This window comes from Aquarana catesbeiana, linkage group LG10, assembly GCF_042186555.1.
Source record: "Aquarana catesbeiana isolate 2022-GZ linkage group LG10, ASM4218655v1, whole genome shotgun sequence".
Lineage (NCBI taxonomy): Eukaryota > Metazoa > Chordata > Amphibia > Anura > Ranidae > Aquarana > Aquarana catesbeiana.
In genome coordinates, this window is record NC_133333.1 from 8,734,952 (window position 1) to 8,759,674 (window position 24,723).

At 44.0% G+C, this 24,723-nt stretch overlaps 1 protein-coding gene across 1 annotated transcript in view; it reads left to right on the forward strand.

Moving 5' to 3' along the window:
• The first annotated feature begins 1,026 nt into the window (after window positions 1-1,026).
• LOC141110299 (IgGFc-binding protein-like) overlaps window positions 1,027-24,723 on the forward strand; it is a 91,919-nt gene continuing 68,222 nt past the window's right edge. The window contains exons 1-3 of the mRNA XM_073601595.1: window positions 1,027-1,088; window positions 13,855-13,908; window positions 20,943-21,277. Of these exons, the coding sequence (XP_073457696.1) occupies window positions 1,070-1,088; window positions 13,855-13,908; window positions 20,943-21,277 (408 nt within the window). The 5' untranslated portion in view covers window positions 1,027-1,069. The remainder of the gene's footprint in view (window positions 1,089-13,854; window positions 13,909-20,942; window positions 21,278-24,723) is intronic.

Here is a 24,723-nt window from a genome sequence, read left to right on the forward strand (position 1 = left end):
AAGGTTTCCCAGTAGAACTTTGCCCAAAGCATCACACTGCCTCCTCATCCGGCTTTCCTTCTTCCCATATTGCATCCTGGTGCCACCTCTTCCCTAGGTAAGTGACACACACACACCCGCCCATCCACATGATAGAATAAACTGTAATGAATCAGACCAGGCCACCTTCTTACATTGCTCTGTGGACCAATTCTGATCTTTACAAACCCATTGTAGGCACCGGCCAGCATAGGCGCCCTGACCGGTCTGCGGCTACACAGCCCCATACATAACACACTGCAATACTCTGTGTGTTCTGACACCTTTCTTTCAGAACCAGCATTCAGTTTTTCAGCGATTTGAGCTCCAGTAGCTCGCCAATTGGACCGGAACTTCTCGGGCCAGCCTTTGCTCCCCACCTCCATCAATGAGCCTTGGCCGCCCATGACCCCGTGGCCGGTTTTCCTTCGACCGCTTTTGGTTGGTCCTGACCGGGAACATCCCAGAAGAGCAGCAGTTTTGGAGTTGCTCTGACCCAGTCTTCTAGCCGCTACCATTTGGCCCTTGTCAAAGTCGCTCAAATCCTTACGCTTGTCCATTTTTTCTTGCTTTCAACACCTCAACTTCCGGGACAGCATGTACACTTGCTGCCTTATATATCTCACCCACTTTTAGCAATGAGATAATCGATGTTATTCACTTAACCTGTCACTGATCATAATGGTATGGCTGATCGATGTCATGTAACATACGATGTTTGGAGCCATATAATAAAGGTCTGTTTTCTTCCTTGACATTCTTGAGGTCTATTTAGCCTTGCGTGTTCCTCTGACAACCAATAAGCGCCTAACAATAGTTTTTTTTATGTATGTTATTATATCTATTACCGTAATTGTATCATATCACATTTAAGAAATGGCCCCTTCATCCATGACTGCAAATTTTAAATAAATCTCTTTGACAAGTTGAATGCAAATGAAAGGCATTTCCTTGTCCTCACCATGGACAGACCGGAGGGACAGGTTTGTCACGTGGGGCATGGTTGGAAAAACTGCAATAAAACTGAAGAGGCAAAGGCCATGGGCTTCAGATGGGGAAGGCAGCCAAAGGTAAGACAGTCTTTGATCGATTGCTCAAATTACTTCTCCTTATCTTCTGCAGTCAAAAGCAAATCATGTCTATAACAATCTTCCTTTTTTGTTTTTGTAGCTACAGGCTTAGGATTTGTAAAGTTTGTCTTGAAATTTATTTGCTTAATTTTTTGTTTGTTTTACTAGAAATAGCTTCCTGCAAATTTAAAAAAAAAATTGATTTTATGATAAAAAAAAACCCAAAGCTTGACTGTACACGGGTAGAATTTCATTTGAAAAAAAAAGAATTTCTAGAGCGATTGTTCAGTTTTCGTTGAGTCAAAATGTTATCAAATTGTAGATTATTTTCAACCAAAAATCTAAAGAGGATAGAATTTTTTTTTTTCTCGAACAAAGGAAATTCTGGCTATGAATATAGTTTTCATTTGGGAAAAATTGTATTTACTGATATGCACATCCAGAAATCAAACGTTGAATTTGAAACATTGGCATGACAAAATTACAGAAATTTTCAAGGTTTTTCCAAAAAAAGGGGGTTTCAGATTTTCCAATCCCATAATGATAATACTGAATGCTCCAATGCAGCCATTCTCAACCAAGGTTCCTTCAGAGATGTAAGGAACATTCTTCCCACTGATCACCAATGTAAGGGGAATTCTTCTCATTGATCACCAATGTAAGGAACATTCTTCCCACTGATCACCAATGTAAGGGGAATTCTTCTCATTGATCACCAATGTAAGGAACATTCTTCTCACTGATCACCAATGTAAGGAACATTCTTCTCATTGATCACCAATGTAAAGAACATTCTTCACACTGATCACCAATGTAAGGAACATTCTTCCCACTGATCACCAATGTAAGGGGAATTCTTCTCATTGATCACCAATGTAAGGAACATTCTTCCCACTGATCACCAATGTAAGGGGAATTCTTCTCATTGATCACCAATGTAAGGAACATTCTTCTCACTGATCACCAATGTAAGGAACTTTCTTCTCATTGATCACCAATGTAAAGAACATTCTTCTCACTGATCACCAATGTAAGGAACATTCTTCCCACTGATCACCAATGTAAGGAACATTCTTCTCACTGATCACCAATGTAAGGAACATTCTTCTCACTGATCACCAATGTAAGGAACATTCTTCTCACTGACCACCAATGTAAGGAACATTCTTCTCACTGAGCACCAATGTAAGGAACATTCTTCTCACTGATCACCAATGTAAGGAACATTCTTCCCATTGATCACCAATGTAAGGGACATTCTTCCCACTGATCACCAATGTAAGGAACATTCTTCTCATTGATCACCAATGTAAAGAACATTCTTCACACTGATCACCAATGTAAGGAACATTCTTCTCACTGATCACCAATGTAAGGAACATTCTTCCCACTGATCACCAATGTAAGGAATGTTCTTCCCACTGATCACCAATGTAAGCAATGTGATCAGTGGGAAGTCAACAAAAAATCATGTCTATAACAATCTTCCTTTTTTGTTTTTGTAGCTACAGGCCTAGGAATTGTAAAGTTTGTCTTGAAATTTATTTGCTTAATTTTTTGTTTGTTTTACTAGAAATAGCTTCCTGCTAAATTTGAAAAAAAAATTGATTTTATGATAAAAAAAACTCCAAAGCTGACTGTACACGGGTAGAATTTCATTTGAAAAAAAAAAAGAATTTCTAGAGCGATTGTTCAGTTTTTGTTAAATCAAAATGTTATTGTTATTTTCAACCAAAAATCTAAAGAGGATGGAATTTTTTCTTTCTCGAGCAAAGGAAATTCTGGCTATGAATATAGTTTTCATTTGGGAAAAATTGTATTTACTGGTATGCATATTCAGAAAACGAACGTTGAATTTGAAACATTGGCATGACAAAATTACAGAAATTTTCAAGGTTTTTCCAAAAAAAGGGGTTTCAAATTTTCCAAACCCGTAATGATAATACTGAATGCTCCAATGCAGCCATTCTCAACCAAGGTTCCTTCATAGGTTGATAGAGGTTCCTTCAGCTGTGGCCGATTCACCTCTGATGGTGTCTGCATAGTTCTGGGTCTGGGGCCATTTACCAGCCAGCTGCACAACACCATTGATCTTTTTAACTGTTTGTAAGGGTGGCATTCTTACCGCCTATGTAAGAGGCATTCTTCTCACTGATCACCAATGTACTGCCGTGTACACACGACCGGTTTTGCCGTCGGAATAAACTCTGAATGTTTCTCCGACGGAATTCCATTCAAGTGGTCTTGCGTACACACGGTCAAATCAAAGTCCGACCAAAGTCCGACCTTCCAGAACGCGGTGACGTACAGCACATACGACGGGACTAGAAAAAGGAAGTTCAATAGCCAGTAGTCAATAGCTTCCGCCTCATACTTGCTTCATAGCATGTGTCATTTTTGGTCCGTCGGAACAGCATACAGACAAGCCTTTTTCCCGATAAGAATTGGTTCCTTTAGAAATATTTAGAACATGTTCTATTTCTAGGTCCGTCAGAATTTAAAAAAAAAAAAGTCAGATGAGGCACACACACGATCGGAATAGACGATGAAAAGCTTCCGTTGGACTTTTTCTGTTGGACATTCCGCTCGTGTGTACGAGGCTTAAGGGGCATTCTTCCCACTGTTGACCAAGGTAAGGGGCATTCTTTTTACTGACCACCAATGTAAGGAACATTCTTCCCACTGTTGACCAATGTAAGGAACATCCTTCCCCCTGTTGACCAATGTAAGGGGCATTCTTTTTACTGACCACCAATGTAAGGGACATTCTTCCCACTGATCACCAATATAAGGAATGTTCTTCCCACTGATCACCAATGTAAGGAACATTCTTCTCACTGATCACCAATGTAAGGAACATTCTTCTCATTGATCACCAATGTAAGGAACATTCTTCCCACTGATCACCAATGTAAGGAACATTCTTCTCACTAATCACCAATGTAAGGAACATTCTTCCCACTGATCACCAATGTAAGGAACATTCTTCTCACTGATCACCAATGTAAGGGACATTCTTCCCACTGTTGACCAATGTAAGGGGCATTCTTTTTACTGACCACCAATGTAAGGAACATTCTTCCCACTGACCATCAATGTAAGGAACATTCTTCCCACTGATCACCAATGTAAGGAACATTCTTCCCACTGATCACCAATGTAAGGAACATTCTTCTCACTGATCACCAATGTAAGGGACATTCTTCTTACTGATCACCAATGCAAGGGACATTCTTCCCACTGTTGACCAATGTAAGGGGCATTCTTTTTACTGACCACCAATGTAAGGAACATTCTTCCCACTGACCATCAATGTAAGGAGCATTCTTCCAACTGATCACCAATGTAAGGAACATTCTTCCCACTGACCACCAATGTAAGGAACATTCTTCCCACTGACCACCAATGTAAGGAGCATTCTTCCCACTGATCACCAATGTAAGGGACATTCTTCCCACTGCAGTGGAGGCTGGTGCTCAAAAATTTTTTTGGGGGGGGGCGCAAACAAACTGAAAAATAGTGAACTCCCCCATCAATTGTAGCCTCACTGTGCCCATCAAATGCAGCCACTGTGCCCATCAAATGCAGCCACTTGTGCCCATCATATTCAGCTACTTGTGCCCATCGAATGCAGCCACTGTGCCCATCATATGCAACCACTTGTGCCCCATCATATGCAGCCACTTGTGCCCATCATATGCAGCCACTTGTGCCCATCATATGCAGCCACTTGTGCCCATCACTTGTGCCCATCAAATGCAGCCACTTGTGCCCGTAATATGCAGCCATTTGTGCCCGTCAAATGCAGCCACTTGTGCCAATCAAATGCAGCCACTTGTGCCCATCAAATGCAGCCACTTGTGCCCGTGATATGCAGCCATTTGTGCCCGTCAAATGCAGCCACTTGTGCCCATCAAATGCAGCCACTTGTGCCCCATCAAATGCAGCCACTTGTGCCCGTAATATGCAGCCATTTGTGCCCGTCAAATGCAGCCACTTGTGCCAATCAAATGCAGCCACTTGTGCCCATCAAATGCAGCCACTTGTGCCCCATCATATGCATCCACTTGTGCCCATCATATGCAGCCACTTGTGCCCATGATATGCAGCCATTTGTGTTTGTCAAATGCAGCCACTTGTGCCTGTGATATGCAGCCACTTGTGCCCATCAAATGCAGCCACTTGTGCCCAGTATATGCAGCCACTTGTGCCCATCAAATGCAGCCACTCGTGCCCGTCAAATGCAGCCAGGTGCGTCCCCCGGTTCGGCTGTCACTTCAATAACCCCCCTCGCGGCCGGTCCGGCGGCACTTACCGCTCGTGTGGCGGGGCTCTGCTCCTCTCCTGGAGTGACGGGGCTCTCCTCCTCGGCGGGAAGTGGCTCCTGTGTCTGCTCGGCTCCTCAGGCTTCCTCAGCCATATCTCCTCTTCTGCCAAAGCGTTAGGCATCCAATAGGATCGCCTAATGCTTTGGCCAATCGGGAGACAGGTCTCACTGACCTGCCGGCCGATTGTCAGGGAGGAACGATAGTGTGAAAATAGCAAAAATTAATTTGCTATGCCACACAACAGGGAGGGATCGGGACGCAGTGCTCTGCGCCCCCAGACCCACCCTATTTTGAAGCCTATTAGAGCCTCTGGCTCTAATCACATATTTCAAAATCCTCATCATAGTATTTCATGTGTCCGACGTCCTGAAAGCATGCCGGACACATGAAAATACATGAAAATATTTGAACAACAAAAAAAATGTAAACAAACAAAAAAAAATGTACTGAAAATTCCAAACCGTTGCACACATATTGCATGACATAAACACTTGGAACTACCACTAAATAATTCTCCCGGGTCTCTGCTTTATATATAATATTTAGGAGTTTTAGGAAATCTTTAAGCCTAAAATAGATTATTTTTTAACCACCTCAGCTCTGGTAAGGTTTCACCCCCCTTCATGACCAGGCCATTGTTTGAGATACGGCACTGCGTTACTTTAACTGACAATTGCGCGGTCGTGCGACGCTGCACACAAATAAAATGTTTGTCCTTTTTTTCCCCACAAATAGAGCTTTCTTTCGGTGGTATTTGATTACCTCTGTGGTTTTTATTTTTTGCGCTTTAAACAAAACCAAAAAAAAGAGCGACAATTTTGAAAAAAAAAAAAAAACAATATTTTTTTTTTTTTACTTTCTGCTATAAAACACCCAATAAAAAAAATGAATAAAATAAATAAAAAATAAAATGTCTTCATCAATTTAGGCCAATATGTATTCTGCTACATATTTTTGGTAAAAAAAATCCCAATAAGTGTATATTTTTTTTTCCAGCAATAGATTTTTATTGAAGTTTTTCAATTATACTGTACAAGAAAAAAAAAATAATAAGAGAAAAATAAGCAAACACGAACAATAAAATGTGACATAGTTTTCTAATGTGACATTTGTAAATGAATACTCATCCTATTAGCATAGCTTTTAAAGGTCTAGGTTCACATGAGAAAAGGATCCAGCCTATTTGACTTACAAGTAATAGGTACAATCATTAAATTCAAATAAATCAAATATCAACTCAGCACTCAGATATTGTTTTTCCTTCGCTACGGGTACCTAGAGACCTCCGCCCAAACGCCCCTCAAGGGAACAGACTGCGTTTTCAGGCGGAAAGGGGGCCAAGCCCCATCCCAAAATCTAGCAATATCACTCCCCGTGGCATGAGCTATGCAACAAATCAACTTGCCATCACAATAAGTGTATATTGATTGGTTTGCGCAAAAGCTATAATGTCTAAAAACGACGGGATATTTATATTTATTTATTTATTTTACAAGTAATGGCGGCGATCAGGGACTTATAGCGGGACTGCAACACTGCGGCAGACAAATTTGACACCTAACTGAAACTTTTTGGGGGATCGGGGACAATTATTATAGTGACCAGTGCTAAAAATATACACTGTCACTGAACTAATGACACTGGCTGGGCAAGGGGTTAACATCGGGGGGGCGGTCAAAGGGTTAAACGGGTTCAAGTAGTAGTATGGACTCCTGTTAAAGTTGCATAACTCTCTATAGAATGGACACATTTTTATGCACGTACAGTAATTCCGGAGAAATAAAAAAAAATTATAATTCATCAATTTTGACATAATAGTAAATGGTAAGAATTTTTCCTCATTCTGGGTAATAATGCGAGGTATGAGTCTATTGAGGTCATTGGCAGTTGATGCTCGGAGCTGTTTACTGAAGATGTGTCAACCGAAAGCAAGGCAAAGAATCTGGTCTTTTCTGAAATAGGTAGCTGGAGCCGCCAGTTTGAGGTTTACCCAACGTCCAATATCTAAGGCCTGAGGGCATCATTAGAATGTTTCCTCATAGATATCTTGACAAGAGATATGAATATAACACATATAAATTGTAACCTTCATATCAGTCTTATGTTAAGATCTTTCCAATGAGGTGGAACGTCTCGTAAATCGAGTGATCAAGTGAGTATAAAAAACACACTTACAAAAAGAAAGGACATCATAGGGCTCATCTGTGTATATGGAGTCCCTGGGAAGGTCCTTTTGTCTGGATCCGGTCCCCGTGCGATGCTGTGTGATGGTCTGGTCAATCTGCAGCACGTCCTGTGGCCACCAGGAAGAGGCCAGAGCCAGCATGGAACACACATAAGTGACGTCACGTCTCTTCTGAAATAGGTAGCTGGAGCGGCCGGTTTGAGGTTAACCCAACGTCCAATATCTAAGGCCTGAGGGCATTATTAGAATGTTTCCTCATAGATATGTTTCGACAAGAGATATGAATATAACACATATAAATTGTAACCTTCATATCAGTCTTATGTTAAGATCTTTCCAATGAGGTGGAACGTCTCCTAAATTGAGTGATCGAGTGAGTATAAAAAACACACTTACAAAAAGAAAGGACATCATAGGCTCATCTGTGTATATGGAGTCCCTGGGAAGGTCCCTTTGGCTGTGTGATGGTCTTGTCAATATGCAGCACGTCCTGTGGCCACCAGGAAGAGGCCGGAGCTAGCATGGAATGCACAAAAGTGACGTCACGTCTCTTCTGAAATAGGTAGCAGGAGCGGCCATATTGAGGTTAACCCAACGTCCAATATCTAAGGCCTGAAGGCATCATTAGAGCATTTCCTCATTGATACCTTGACAAGAGATATGAATATAACACATATAAATTGTAACCTTCACATCAGTCTTATGTTAAGATCTTTCCAATGAGGTGGAACGTCTCGTAGATCGAGTGACTCATTCATGAAGAAGGTATTAGACGGAGCGGATTTCACACTCTTATTTCAACAACCCAACTTGGGTAAATAATGTAAACGACCATAAAAAAAAAAAAAGCAGATAATGGACATCAATCTGTGTTTTTATGTGGTTACACCAATACTGTACAAGGGTGAAGCCCAGCAGAATTCCTTTGTGTTGTGTTGAGACTTTAAAAGTTATAAATCAAGTTGAAACTTTAACAAAAAAAAAAAAAAAAAAGAGGGAAAACAAAGAATAAAGGGAATGCCCATTTTAAAAATGTGTTTTAAGTCTACTTTAAAAACATTCTTTAAAGATCTTGACACTGTAGGAATTATGAGATATGGTATTTCACTCTGGGCGCAGAGAATAAAGTGCGTCACGATGGGGATTTACTGGTGGGTGGGAGTGTTTGACCATAACTAATTCCAACACCCATTTGAGGGGAAAGAGAGTTTCGGTCAAGATGAAAAAAAAGAAGAATATCTTTGAACTCCCATAAAATCAACACACATTAGATATAACACATACATCATACACTATATTGTCATAAGTATTGGGACACCTGCCTTTACATGCACATGAACTTTAATGGCATCCCAGTCTTAGTCCGTAGGGTTCAATATTGAGTTGGCCCACCTTTTGCAGCTATAACAGCTTCAACTCTTCTGGGAAGGCCGTCCACAAGGTTTAGGAGGGCGTCTATGGGAATGTTTGACCGTTCTTCCAGAAGCCCATTTGTGAGGTCAGGCCCTGATGTTGGACGAGAAGGCCTGGCTCACAGTCTCCGCTCTATTTCACCCTATCGGGTTGAGGTCAGGGCTCTGTGAAGGCCAGTCAAGTTCCTCCACCCCAAACTCGCTCATCCACGTCTTTATGGACCTTGCTTTGTGCACTGGTGCGCAGTCATGTTGGAACAGGAAGGGGCCATCCCCAAACTGTTCCCACAAAGTTGGGAGCATAAAATCGTCCAAAATGTCTTGGTATGCTGACGCCTTAAGAGTTCCCTTCACTTGAGCTAAGGGACCCCTGAAAAATAACCCCACACCATAACCCCCCTCCACCAAATGATTTGGTTAGTTCCAGTGAAGGGAACTATCTATCTATTAAATTATTCAACAAGTTTAGGTATATGCACAATTTAACTTTCTCTTTCTTTCTTTCTTTCTTTCTTTCTTTCTTTCTTTCTTTCTTTCTTTCTTTCTTTCTTTCTTTCTTTTTTTTTTCTTTCTTTCTTTCTTTCTTTTTTTCTTTTTTTCTCTTTCCTTTCTTTCTTTCTTTCTTTCTTTCTTTCTTTCTTTCTTTTTTCTTTCTTGGAGCTAAGGAACCCCTGAAAAATAACCCCACACCATAATCCCCCCTCCACCAAATGATTTGGTTAGTTCCAGTGAAGGGAACTATCTATCTATTAAATTATTCAACAAGTTTAGGTATATACACAATTTAACTTTCTCTTTCTTTCTTTCTTTCTTTCTTTCTTTCTTTCTTTCTTTCTTTCTTTCTTTCTTTCTTTCTTTCTTTCTTTCTTTCTTTCTTTCTTTCTTTCTTTCTTTCTTTCTTTCTTTTTCTTTCTTTCTTTCTTTCTTTCTTTTTCTTTCTTTCTTTCTTTCTTTCTTTCTTTCTTTCTTTCTTTCTTTCTTACTCAAAAAGTATACCACACCCCGTGATCGCCAGGCAGTACCACCGTCGAGTGCAACCCATTCAAGTAAATGGGATCACTCTGCAACCACGCTATAAGATCCTCTAATGCACACGGTTGGCGGCCTTTCAGTAGTTTAAACAGGCATTCAGTGGGCGACAAATCCCCTCCTAGCCACCTGTCAACTGCCCCCGAAAAAAACACGCACGTATTTTTGTTTTATGTGAGAAACTTGATGATTGTACAAACTTTCACTGGATTATTTATTTCAGGTGTGACCATTGTATACATTGTTGTGAACAGAAAAAACCCTGAATCTATTTCCTCGTTCTTTACATTGTGTACCAGCAAATAATTCCCAAAACATGAAAGATCTTTTTAACCCTCTGTCACTTCCTCCCCGGGGGGGGGGCCCTCTGTCACTTCCTCCCCCGGGGGGGGCCCTTCAAGTGGACTTGAAATCCCCGGAGGCATTGCGGCTTCTACATCATGTGGCCGCTACGATTGGCTCCCACAGCCATCACATGATCAGGAGCCCATCCCGCTGGTTTCCAACCAGAAGCCTTGACGGAAAAGTTGTTGGTGACAGTTTGGTCTGTGTGCTTGGAAAACACGTTGAGCCCGCTCTCAGTAGACAACCTCGTGCCACTGTGAACGTGGACATTAATTACTAGCCTTATAGGGCATTTTTTAAAAAAAATATTTTGCACATATGGTAAAATCAGCATTTTTTGGGGTAGAAATTACAGTAAGACCCCCAAAAAACATTAATATTCTAAAAGCAGAGCCCCTTAAGAATAAAATAGTCACTATTGCAATTTTTTTATGTTGCACATTTTTTGCGCAGTTATTTATCAAATGCATATTTTCTGGAAAGAAAATACACTAAGATTAGTTTTAATGCAAAGAAACACAATATTATACCTAATTTTTTGGTAAATATAAAAAATTGGGTTGCAGCGAATACATAGACGCCAAACATGTCAAGCCTTAAAACTGTGCATGCCTGTAAAATGACAAAAAACTATGCTCCCCAAAAATTCTCCTTAGGTGATGCTTTAGAAGCCTTTACAGGTCATCAGTTTAGAGTTAATTGTGAATTATGGACCTAGAATTACTGATCTCACTCCAACGTTTGCACTGATACCTCACGTGTGTGGCTCAGTTGATGTTTACTTACACATGCGCTCTTTTTTTGGTGTGTACAGGGGTGCTTTTTAAAAAAATATATATATTTTTAATTTATTTTATATCATTATTTTGTTACACTTTAAAATTTTTTTTTTGCTTTATTGCTATTACAAAGGGGCTAACAAACTCCCCATGTGATAACATGTGCAGGTGACGGGCCTTCTTTATGGAGACACTGGGGATCTATTAGACTCTCATTGTATTCCCAGTCCTCCAATGCAACTATTGGAGCAAAGATCGTGCTTAAATAGTTGCACCCTTGGCTACACTAGCCAAGGAAGGGCAGCTGTGACCCCTGAAGAAACAAAATAGCTGTCGCTTCCAGGGTCATTAATTGCAGGAGGGATTATGGAATGGCAGTTCCTTGAGTTCCTCCTTCTCTCCCTGGGCAAGTTGTTTTCTAGGGTCCTGGACTCCCTGGAACAGTGTGAGAACACAGGAACCACTTTGGGTCGAGTGCCATCACCAGGACGCGATGGGGGGGGGAGGGGGTGCAATTTGAGAACCCCATATGAATGATGAAACAACTAACGTGGGTCACTTTTAACGAAAAGCCCTTACCTTGCTCTTAAAGCCAATTCGAAGCTCTTGGCTCCAGCAGCATGTACAGGTGACAAGTCCTCTTTATGTACAGATTGGGGGCATATTATACCCCCAATGTCTTCCTAGTCCTCCAATGCAACTATTCAAGCAAAGATCATGCTTGAAAAGTTGTACCCTTGGCTACATTAGCTGAGGAATGACAACTGTGACACCAGAAGTGACATAATACACGTCACTTTCAGGGTCAGTGGCTGACTGTCCATAAGGAGCCCCTGCCGCCCCCCTAATCTCCAAGTGCCACCCCTAATCTCCATGGGGGGCTTTGGACGCATAGATTTCTACGAGTTTTTTTTTTGAAGAACATGCTTAGAGCCGGAGGCTCTATAATTGGTTTCAAAAAGGTCAAGCTTGGTGCGCAGTGCTCTGCGCCCCGAGCCGCCCCCTTTTGTGACATTAGCAAATCAATATTCGCTATTTTCTTCTGGCTTCTTTTCCCAGCCAATCAGGACAGGAATCGGGTCTTAAAACCAGATTGGCCGGGGGGAGAAGCCGGGGAAGCTGCGACCTGGAGGGTGTAAGTGCGGACCTAGCAGGGGAGGGGTTGTTTGACCCCCCCAAGAAATGGTGCACCAGCCGCCACTGTCCGGGGTCATAAGTTGCAGGAGGGATCGGGGGATTGAAATTCCCTGAATTCTTCCTTCTCTCCCTGGGCAATCTGTTTTCTAGGGTCCTGGACTCCCTGGAAGAACAGGAGAGCCTAGGAACCACTGCGGATTGGGTGCCATCACCGGAGGCCGGTGCACTTTGAGAGCCCCATATGGTTCCATAGTAAGTTTGGTTGAACAAGACACGAGTCCATGTAGTTCAACCAATTATAAATGATGAATGGACTCTAGAGCCACCCGGGTCACTTTTGCTTTTCACTTTGCCAGTTCTTAAAGCCAGTACCAAGCTCAGGACTACAGCAGCATGTGCAGGTGACAGGTCTTCTATTAGACCCCCAATGTCTCCTCAGCCCTCCGATGCAACTATTTAAGCAAAGATCATGCTTGAATAGTTGAATCCTTAAGTTGCATTAATATTCCTCAATCAATAAGCAACATAAATAAATATATGAATAGAGGTATCAAAAATCATGAACAAGCATGTAAGTATTCCCACCAATCACGATGTGCAAACTCGAGAAGTCTTTTAGGACGAAACGCATAGGGCGGAGCCTCTTGCTAAGCCACATTTAGGTGACGGAGAAGCTCTAGAGCCACCTAGATCACTTTTATAGAAAAGCCCTTCCTTGCTGCCACATATATGCATTACATATTTGGCAAGAGGTTAATATAAAGAGCAAAAACGCATCATACACTGAACTGTGAGAAGATAAAATGCTAAATAAGATATCATGGGGAATAGTTTGTGTGTTTGTTTGTATTATTGTAGATGTTGGTGTTTATTTCCTTTCTTCTGCATATAATCTTCAGCTTTGCTATTCAGAGAACTTTTGTCTCAAGGAACTATTCACATTTCGTGTGGGAAACCTGACGATTGTACAAACGTTTGCTGGATCAATAATTTCAGCTGTTTTATTCTTCCTTGTTGAATTGAGAAATGTTTGTTGGGACTCGGAAAAAAAAAGACCATTGTCTATATTGTTATATAAAAACACCGGCTGTATTTCCTCATTCTTTACATTGTGTACCGGCAAATAATTCCCAAAACACCAAACGTCTATTTAATGTAAAGAACACAAACCCGTCATGCTTGGAACTGTGAAAAGATACAAATGCTCATTTTGGACACGCCTCTGGAAAGCTTCTGAGTATGTGAAGCAATAATTTGATGGGAGTTCAAAGCTCATGTTCTGGTGACTTTGGGTCTGACTTAGCAGGGGGCGTTTCAGACCTCTGCAGAGAGACCACTGCTTCCACACAAAGAGAAAGAGCAGCATGCTGGCGGGGGGCAGGCATTTCTACTCACGATGTGGCTGCTTACTAAAGAAATTGGTCTGTAAGACTTTGTACGCCTTTTATTTTGATGCAAGCGGAGTGTATTTATCTCATTTAAACTATAAATGTAATAATATCCAGATAAATTTGGTAATGTATTCTTTTTTTTTATATATTTATTTTTCAGTGATGGGGTCTCCTAACATCTTGAGCTGCCTGTTCCTACTATGCCTTGGATATAGTGAGTATATTATTATTGTAATTCATTTTATATAGCTCTTATAATGCTGTAATCTGAAGTTCTCCAAATTTTCTAAACCAAGGGCCAATTTACTGTCTTTCAGACTTTAGGCGGGCAAGACTGTGGTCAGTAGGAGTAGAAAATGACTCAGCTATGTTGCCCCCATCATTGGTGTCAGTGGGAGGAATAGTATTCTATCATTAGTATCAATAGAAGGACTAGTACCCCATCATTGGTGTCCTTGGGAGGATTAGTGCCCCATTATAGGTGTCAGTGGAAGGAATAGTGTCCCATCATTGTTATCAGTGGAAGGAATAGTGTCCCACCATTGGTATCAGTTAAAGGAATCCCCATCATTGGTGTCAGTGGGAGGAAGAGTGCCCCATCAATGGTATCAGTAGAAGGAATAGTGTCCCATCATTGGTATCAGTAGAAGGGATAGTTCCCCATCATTGGTATCAGTGGGAGGAATAATGCCCCATCATTGGTATCAGTAGAAGGAATCCCCATCATTGGTATCAGTGGGAGGAATAGTGTCCCATCATTGGCACAGTAGAAGGAATAGTGCCCCATCATTGGTATCAGTGGGAAGAATAGTGTCCCATCATTGGTATCAGCAGAAGGAATCCCCATCATTGGTATCAGTGGGTGGAATAGTGTCCCATTAGTGGTATCAGTGGGAGGAATAGTGCCCCATCATTGGTATCAGTGGAAGGAATAGTGCCCCATCATTGATATTAGTGGAAGGAATAGTGCCCCATCAGTGATATCAGTGGAAGGAATAGTTTCCCATCATTGGTATCAGTGGGGGGAATAGTGTCCCATCATTGGTATCAATGGAAGGAACAGTGCCTCATCATTGGTATCAGTGGAAGGAATAGTGCCCCATCATTGGTATCAGTGGAAGGAATAGTGCCCCATCATTGGTATCAGTGGAAGGAATAGTGCCCCATTATTGGTATCAGTGGAAGGAACAGTGCCCCATCATTGGTATCAGTGGAAGGAATAGTGCCGCATCATTGGTGTCAGTGGGAGGAATAGTGCCCTATCATTGGTGTCAGTGGGAGGAATAGTGCCCCATCATTAGTATCAATGGAAGGAATAGTGCCCCATCATTGGTATCAGTGGAAGGAATAGTTTCCCATCATTGGTATTAGTAGAAGGAATAGTGCCCCATCATTGGTGTCAGTGGGAGGATTAGTGCCCCATCATAGGTATCAGTGGAAGGAATAGTGCCGCATCATTGGTATCAGTGGGAGGAATAGTGTCCCATTATTGGCACAGTAGAAGGAATAGTGCCCCATCATTGGTATCAGTGGAAGGAATAGTGCCCTATCATTGGTGTCAGTAAGAGGAATGGTGCCTCATCATTGGTATCAGTAGAAGGAATAGTGCCCCATCATTGGTATCAGTGGAAGGATTAGTGCCCCATCATTGGTGTCAGTGGGAGGAATAGTGTCCCATCATTGGCACAGTAGAAGGAATAGTTTCCCATCATTGGTATCAGTAGAAGGAATCCCCATCATTAGTGTCAGTGGGAGGAATAGTGCCCCATCATTGGTATCAGTGGGAGGAATAGTGCCCCATCATTGGTATCAGTGGAAAGAATAGTGCCCCACCATTGGTATCAGTGGGAGGAATAGTGCCCCATCATTGGTGTCAGTGGGAGGAATAGTTTCCCATCATTGGTGTCAGTGGGAGGAATAGTTTCCCATCATTGGTGTCAGTGGGAGGAATAGTGCCCCATCATTGGTATCAGTGGAAAGAATAGTGCCCCATAATTAGTATCAGTGGAAGGAATAGTGCCACATCATTGGTATCAGTGGGAGGAATAGTGCCCCATCATTGGTATCAGTGGGAGGAATAGTGCCCCATCATTGGTGTCAGTGTGAGGAATAGTGCCCCATCATTGGTGTCAGTGGGAGGAATAGTGCCCCATCATTGGTGTCAGTGGGAGGAATAGTGCCCCATCATTGGTGTCAGTGTGAGGAATAGTGCCCCATCATTGGTGTCAGTGGGAGGAATAGTGCCCCATCATTGGTGTCAGTGGGAGGAATAGTGCCCCATCATTGGTGTCAGTGGGAGGAATAGTTTCCCATCATTGGTGTCAGTGTGAGGAATAGTGCCCCATCATTGGTGTCAGTGTGAGGAATAGTGCCCCATCATTGGTGTCAGTGTGAGGAATAGTGCCCCATCATTGGTGCCAGTGTGAGGAATAGTGCCCAATCATCCATAACAATGGGTTGAATTATGCCCCCTCATTGATGTCAGTGGAGGGAAAAACGGCCTATTGTTGGTGTCCTAATGCTCAGCCGCTGCATATATGCGCTGCTCTGTTGTTCAGGGACGTGCTCAATCAGCTTCCCCAGAACTGTGACATTGACAGCTCATGGTCAGCTATCAACGATCAGAAACCAGTAGGCTGGGCTCCCAGTTATGTCATCGTTGTGCAGCCAATCACAGTGAAGGAATGAATAGGAGCCCTTCCTATCATCCTATAGCATCACAGCCCACTAAAATAGGCAGCTGCCACTGGTGGCAAAGGGTTCAATTTCTGTTCTCACTGGAAGTAGTCTTTGACGACAACTAATGTAACTTAAAGTGGATCTCCACTCCCCCTCCTCCCCCCTATTTTATTCTTTATTACCTCTCCTTAACGTTAGGTGTCTCCAGCCCAATTCAGATACTCTCCCACCCAGCGGATCCAGTGTTGTCCTGCTGAGATCCTCTTCTCTTCTGCCACCCCTCGATCCCATGCCACCATGTTTTTCTGTGACGCCATTGGAAGGCTGCTGGCTCTTCCCGATGCACCTCCCGATGATGTGCCGCTAGGCCCGCCCCCCCTCCTGCGTTACTGAATGAAAGGCTATGCCTTCTAGGATATGTGACACGCATATCCCAGGAGGCAAAGGGAGCATAATGCTTGTCATTCGCCTGGTCGAGTAATGTGTGTGTGGGGGGGGGGCAGGAACGAAGACTTCCTTAGAAGAATTCCAGGAAATGTTTTTTTTTCCCATGCAGTGGGGCTGTCCCCGCACTGCAGGGGGTCAGCTGCTCATTTTTGTCTAGGGGTGAGGAGAGCGGAGATACACTTAACCTAATCTGCCGATCCTCCCAATGCAAGACGGGTCCCTGCTGCTCCTGCCCCCCCCCCCCCCGCGGTCTTGTGTTGTGGACTGTTCCTGACATCGTCACGCCCATAGACCAGCTGTGGACATGCAGGAGGCAGGAACAGTCTACCGCTGGATGTGGGGGAGCGCCGTTTTCCGAAGGATCGGGTGAGTATAGCCTTTCTGGGCCCCTGGACAGAACGAAGATTAAACCACGCAGTGCGGCCCCAGCCCCACTGCATGGGAAAAAAACATTTCCTGGAATTCTTCTAAGGAAGTCTTCGGTCCTGCCCCCTCCCCCCCCCCACGCATCATTAAAAAAACAAAAACGCACTATTTGCGAAGAGGAGGGGAGGGTTTGAAGGTTGAAGGCTTTGAGGGTGAAGGGCGGTACATACAGGCCGAATATCGGGCAGCATCGGCCAGCATTCAGCCCATGACTACAGCAGCCGGTCCAACAGAAGCTGGGCCGTTATTCTGGCTTCTGTCGAAGGGGCATGACCGAAAAACGCCTGCCAATCGGCATCCGATGAGCGCTCTCAGCCAATGGCCGACCTGTGTGCTTTGGCGGAGGAGATTGCAATAGCTCAGCGGGGGAGATCATTCTACTTTCATCGCATAGTTAGTACAGCGGCTCCTCCCAAGCGATTTCGTTTTTTTTTTTTTCATTCAACCCGCTGGTCGTATAGTGTGTACTAGGCTTAGAGATCCACTTTAATCAGATGTAGCTTCATCTTGTAAACCAAGAAACAATTCAATTCATCACATCAACAGAACATGGGGCCCTCACTGGTCTGTTCATCAAGAAAATGAATTGCAATTCCTCCAGTGGCGGCTGGTGCTCAATCTTCTTAGGGAGATGGGAACACGCCCCCCCCCCAGCTAGCCAACCACCCCCCACCCCCGGCGCTTGAAAAATCGCTCGCCGCTTAACCCCCCCGTTGTTTGACCGTTCGCCCTCCAGGCCCCTCACCAGCCCTGCACTTACCCCATCCAGGTCGCGGTCTTGGCGGCTCCCTCCCCCTCCTGCGTCTCCTCCAGAGTCCCGGCGGTCGGTTCTCCTCCTGGCCAATCAGGACTTAGGGCTCGCGGGCCAAACGGGTCTTAGGACTCCCGGGATTGGCCCGGGAGGAGAAACGGGAAGACATGAGCGAATATTAATTCGCTAATGTCACACAACTGGGTGGGCTCACCGTGCCCTGAACCCACCCTTTTTGAAGCCAATTAGAGCCTCAGACTCTAATCATGTGTTTACAAAAAAAAATATCCAATGGAATCCATGTGTCCGGCACCCTGCGTTTAGATTAGGGGCTGGGTGTATGGATTGGGGGGAGGGGCGGTGCCCCTGGACCCCCCCCCCCCCCACCGTATGAGCACCCGCCACTAGAGGGGCCACCTAGAACTCAGGTACATCACATTTCACCCAGATCTCACTGAAGGAAGTTTGCAATGGCAACAAATACAAAGCAACCAGATTTACAAGTCTTGCTCTCATGAATGCCTTTGTCACTATTCATACCTTTATTGGGTATTTTCCACAGCACTTTGTTAGCAGAGGGGGTGTTGCTGGAACTTTAATTATTGTAACTGTAAGCATTTTAAAATACCTGAAGGGCCACCGAGCTTAAGAGACATCAATCCAGCCAGCTTTGACAGGTTTAGAACAAAAGTTTTGACAAACAGTGATAGTCACTGAGAAATTCCTGGAGTGCCGTGCAAACTGAGGAGCCAATACAACACCGTTGCCAAGCATTTGAAACATCCTAAACCCACAGCACCTCTCCGAACCTGCTCCTCTCCCTTATCTACGACAGGGTGCCTACTCAAAACATCCTGTCTTTGCTCATTGTTTTTTTTTTTTTTTTATCCAAAGAAAACTTGTATTAAGTAAAATGCATAGAGCCCATAACAACATTGGCAATCACAGACTTTGTAAGATATACAAAAACAGTCAAGGTTGAGAACACCTCTAACTACAGAATGAGTACCACTAAGAGCATGCATCCCATAGAAAAGGTCTAACATACATAGGAACATTACATGACCATGTCACCATTACAATCATAATAATCATACTTTGCATTATCATCCGGCATTAAAGCCAGGAAGCCTGTCCATGACCAGATCTACCGGAGCAAGCCCGGGTACCTTCAGCCTTGAATCCCAGAGTTTTTTTTATACTTTCACAAGCATACCCTATGCTGCTGTGGCAGCTGGTGCTCAATTTTTTTTTGGGGGGGGGGGGCGGCAAACAAACCTGGCCCCCTCACAAACCCCCACCCACGCTTTAGGGTTGCTGGTCAGCTTGGCGAGGCTTGGGGAGGTGGTTCCAAACCGTTTATGAAGCCTTAAAAATTGGGGAAGTGTCATAAATGCCCCCAAATTTTATCAGGAGTCGGTCACCCGGGTCCCTAGGGCTGGTGAGCGGCAGAATATGGGCCAATTGGGCTGAAGTAATGATTTTGCATTTTGATAACCTGTGAAAATCTGTGTCTAATGCCCCTTTACCACTGCCTCTTAGCTCCCCTTTTGGAAAAGGCCTAGTAGGAACTGTGACTGTCGCAGCCCCAGTTCCTATGAGTTCCTACAGGCTCTGTTCACATTTGCACGACTCCAAAGTCGCACAATTTCCAGGGCGACTTTGGAGTGCGACTTTGATCCAACTTTGACCTAAGTTACATCAAAAAGTTGCATCCAAGTAGTTCAGACACCTTTTTCAAAATAGATGCGGTTTTAAGTTGCACCCATCTGAATGGGTGCCATTGAAAAGACTGGGCTACACCTTGTCATATCCAAACTCGCATGACATATCGCAAAAGTGTGAATGGAGCCTGAAATAGAATTTTAGAGATAGTCTAATTGATTTGTCCATATTTTGATTTAATATGGCCTGGCAAGCAATCAAATATCTACTAAAAATTGCATTGTTAGGATGAAACCTTGCTCATATATGTCCTACTAAAAAAAAAAGGATCAGGTAAAGAGATACATTGGACATAAATAATATGGCTGAAGGTTTTTAGCCACCCGAATATTGCAACTATATACACTTTTTGGATATCGCATTCCTTCAAACATGGACAGTAATAAGGTTGAGATCAAAGGCAGGTCACCCAAGTTCCTCCACATCAGACTGGTCAAACCATTTCTTCATGGAGCTGGCTTTGTAGACAGGGACACAGTCATGCTGAAACAGAAAAGGGTCTTCACCGAAATGTTACCACAAGGTTGGAAGTCCACTGTTGTCTAGCATGTCTTTATATGTTGGAGTATGAACAGTATCTTTCACTGGAAACACTTGAACTCAATCATTTTAAGGTGGTTCCACATCCTATTGACCATATACGGTAATTATGTAATGTACCCTATATAAAAGTAAACTATTTCCTTATTTGGTTCATTATAACAAAATAATAGACTTTCCTCCAATCGATTCTTACTTCCTGGCCTGTGGTCATAGAGCAGGGATTCTCAACCAGGGTTCCATGGAGCCCAAGGATACCTTCAGAGGTTGCTAGGGGTTCCTTGAGCAATGAGCAATGTCTGCCTCTTCGATAAGTTCCCACTGACACCATTGATCTTTTTAGCCATATGTAAGGGGGTAACTCTTCCCAATGACCACAAGTGTAAGCAGCATTCTTCCCACTGGCCATCACACTAATTTATCACGAGTTGTAGATATAGAAATTTTTATCAGGGGTTCCCTGAGACTGAAAAGTTAATTTAAGGGTTCCTCTGTGTTGAAAAGGTTGAGAAAGCCCGCCATAGAGTAAGGAGACTACAGGAGAGTAAATAAATAAGATATCTTTTAACAATGGCCATAAACTTTCAAGCCGAGGAAGATAATGTGATCTGAAAATTCTGCATATTGCATGTTTGATATTGAAAAAAAATAACTGATTAATGAATTGAAAAACTCCACAGCTCTCTGCTCAGCCGGCGTTCCGGGAACTGAGTTCATAACGGCTTTCATGCAGAACCACGACAGAAACACCGGCGACCCTGACCTGCGACTGTTTATTACGGCTTTATCCGATGCCACTAACGTCGTGATTAAGGTCAACAAGTTAAGCTTCCGGAAGTCTATAAGCTTAAACAAGTTTGAAGATGCCACCATTGACCTTCCAAAAACCATCCAAATCTCTGGCTCTGGAGAGTCCTCCTATTCGGTGATTGTGACTTCTAACAACCCGGTATCGGTTGTTTCGCAAAATTTCAAGGAGCAAAGCTCAGACACTGCATCGCTTTACCCAACATCGGTAAGAAATGTAATGATATCTACATAGGAGAGAGAGAAATCTAGATGTTCCAATGTATTTAAGAGGTCCTTCAATTTCATTTCTGCTATTGGTTCTCTGGGAAGACTAAAACTGTTTCATTCATGTATCTTAGCACTACATCTATATTCTCTGGCATATATTCTTATTACTTTAAAAGGCCATGCACTAGGTTTTTCATGAAAAGAATGACAGCAGAGTTTAGAGATGGGATTGGGTGGACATGGTAATGAAGATAATAATGGCTTATATAAAGTCATTGTGGAAACTAAAAAATCATTTAAATTTTAAACCCAAACATTTTTTTTCTTTGAGATCTCTCTCCATTTCCTATACTTGAAATGAAAATTTCTCCAAAATTAACAATCTTGTAACCATAACAGGTGACCTCTTCTTTGGTGACTACTCTATGCGGCATGAAGCTCACTAAATGTAACCATGTTTACTAACAGCTGCAGCCTGTTTTTATTTGGAGGACAACCTTTTTCATCCCCCCGGTTTCTTTCCAGAAACAGTACGACCTAGTTTATGTCATTGCGGGTACCCCCAACACAAAAGTAACCTACCAGGCCGGGTCAAAGATAAACAACCTTGATATGAAAGCAGGAGATGTCATATCAATCGAACTAGACCCAGGAGACCCAATTTCCATCAATTCCACATAAGGGATCCAAGTCATGTACTACGGCACTGAGGGGAAAACAAAAGATTTAGACTTTGACACCAATCTTATGACCGTCCAAGATGTGAGAGAGGATTTCCCTTCCTAGGGGTTAATTTTATCTCACTTCCTGTTGTCTCCCTCTGTTTTCAAGTAGGAGTCGTTTGTAAGTTGGATGATTGAAAGTAGGGTCCTGCCATATATACTCTGCAGAAATTTGGGCCTTAGATGTTGGTGTTGCCACAACACTGTAAGCCCTCACAGTTACTCTTGGTGGGCGCAGGAACGGGCCCTGCTGTGAAATATTAGATCAAGAATTGTAATTACATGTCTCTGTTGAACAGGGGCAGAAAAATTGGGCCTTAGGCACTGGTGCCACAACACTGTAACCCCTCACAGATACTCTAGTTGAGCGCAGCAATGAACTCTCCTGCAAAATATTAGATCAAAAATTGTTATTACACGCCCCTGTTAAACAGGGGCTGGAAAATTGGGCCTTAGCCACTGGTGGTGGCGCCCAGAATCAAATATATTCTTCCAAGCTATCAGCATGATCATTGAGGAGGAAGAGGATAGTCACTCAGCATAACAGGATAGTCACTCAGCATCGGCATAGGCAGTCTTGAAGGGATCTGACATTTCAAACAAAATTATTCGGTTACATCAGCATCAAGTGCTTGGTATCTGGTGGTGATCCAAGACTGATTCATTTTTATGAAGGTCAGTCGATCGACTGAGTCAGTGGACAGGCGCACCCTGTGATCGGTTACAAAGCAGGACAGGCCAGTAGCTCAAATGCATACTGTGCAAGCTCTGGCCAGTGATCCATCCTCAAGACCCAGTAACCCAGAGGATTTTTCGGTCGGAAAAGTGTCCAAGTCAGATCTTGCCCCTAGGTATTCCTGCACCATGTAAAACAGACGCTGGCGATGGTTGCTGGAACCGATCATACCTTGGGGCTGCGGGCTAAAAAATTGTCTGAACGCATCGGTCAGACGGCCACCTTCTCCACCGCTCCTTCTTTGACTGACCGAAGCCTCAGCAACACGTTGTCCAGGAACAGGAGTTTGTAACCTCCCAGTCTCTGGGAACACGTTGCACAGACCTTTCTGCAAGGCCTCCCGAAGATGTTTCATCCTCCGCTCTCTCTGCGACGGCAAGATAAGGTCCACAACCTTACCCTTGTAACGTGGATCAAGGAGGGTTGCCAGCCAGTAACGGTACCTGCCCAAGAACCGCTGCACCACCAAGTTAAGGACGTGAGCCAAACAGGGCACATGGGTCAGTTGAGGGTGGAGAGGAGGTTGGTGCCATTGTCGCAAACCACCATTCCTGGCTTAAGTTGGCGTGGCGTCAACCACCTCTGAACCTGTCCCTGCAGAGCTCACAGAATCTCTGCCCCAGTGTGGCTCCTATCCCCCAAGCACACCAGCTCAAGGACCGCATGGCATCTTTTGGCCTGCGTACTTGCGAAGCCCCTTGAACACCTACGGAGCACCACTGGTTCCGAGGACAAAGCACAGGAAGAGGCCATGGAGGAAGAAGAAGAGGAGGGGGTGAAGGAGAGAGGTGTGTCAGAATCACCAGTAGTAGCATTTTGGAGGCGTGGTGGCGGAACAACCTTGAACACTACTGCACCTTGTCCTGCATCCTTCCCAGCTGCCAGCAGAGTCACCCAATGCGCCGTGAAACTTAGGTAACGTCCCTGTCCATGCCTGCTGGACCATGAGTCAGCGATAATATGCACCTTACCGCTGACCGCCCTGTCCAGCGAGGCCAAGACATTGCCTTCCACATGCCCGTAGAGAGCCGTAATCGCCTTCCGTGAGAAAAAATGGCATTTGGGAACCTTCCACTGAGGAACCGCACATTCCACAAACTCACGGAAGGGGGCAGAGTCTACCAGCTGAAAAGTTAGCAGTTGAAGCCCTAGCAATTTTGCCAAGCTAGCATTCAACCGCTGGGCATGTGGATGGCTGGGAGCGAACTTCTTTCTGCGGTGCAACAGCTGGGGCAGGGAAATTTGTCTGGTACAATCTGACATCAGTGTACCGATAGCAGATTGCCCGCAAGTACTTGGCTGTGACACACCTAATTCTACACCTTCATTCCTCTCAGTGCAGGTCTCAGAGAGAACTGAAGGTATAGTGATGTTGGAGATCCCAGCTGATGAGGAGCAAGAAGAGGTCCTCTTTGTTCTTTGGTGTGGGTCTTTTAGGTACGCTTGCCAACGAACTGCATGGCAGGTCAACATATGTCTGGTCAAGCATGTGGTGCCCAAGTGGGTGATGTTTTGGCCACACGAGATACGCTTGAGACATATGTTGCAAATAGCAGCGGTGGGATCTGATGCACTCGTCTCAAAAAAGGCCCACACCGAAGAACTTTTTGAATAACGTGCAGAGACAGCAGCGCCCTGCACTTGTGGAGCTTTGGGGTGTGATGCAGTCGGTGTGCTGCCCTTAAGCTGGCCCCTGGAGGGCATCCTGCCTCGTTGGTGATGTGCCTCCTCCTCCTCCTCTCTCCTATCAGGCACCAACGTGGAGTCAGTGACCTCATCATCTCCTCCCTCCTCATCACTGGAGCAAACCTGGCAGTATGCTGCAGCAGGGGGAACATGACTGCCAGATTGCTGTCCTTCTTGGGCACCCCCTCTGTCTGGGCTCACGTTACTGCCTTCCTCTAGCTGAGTACCATCATCGGAGCCTTCAAAACGCTGGGCATCCTTCTGGAGCATGTACCCAACACTGTGGTCAAACAGTTCGGG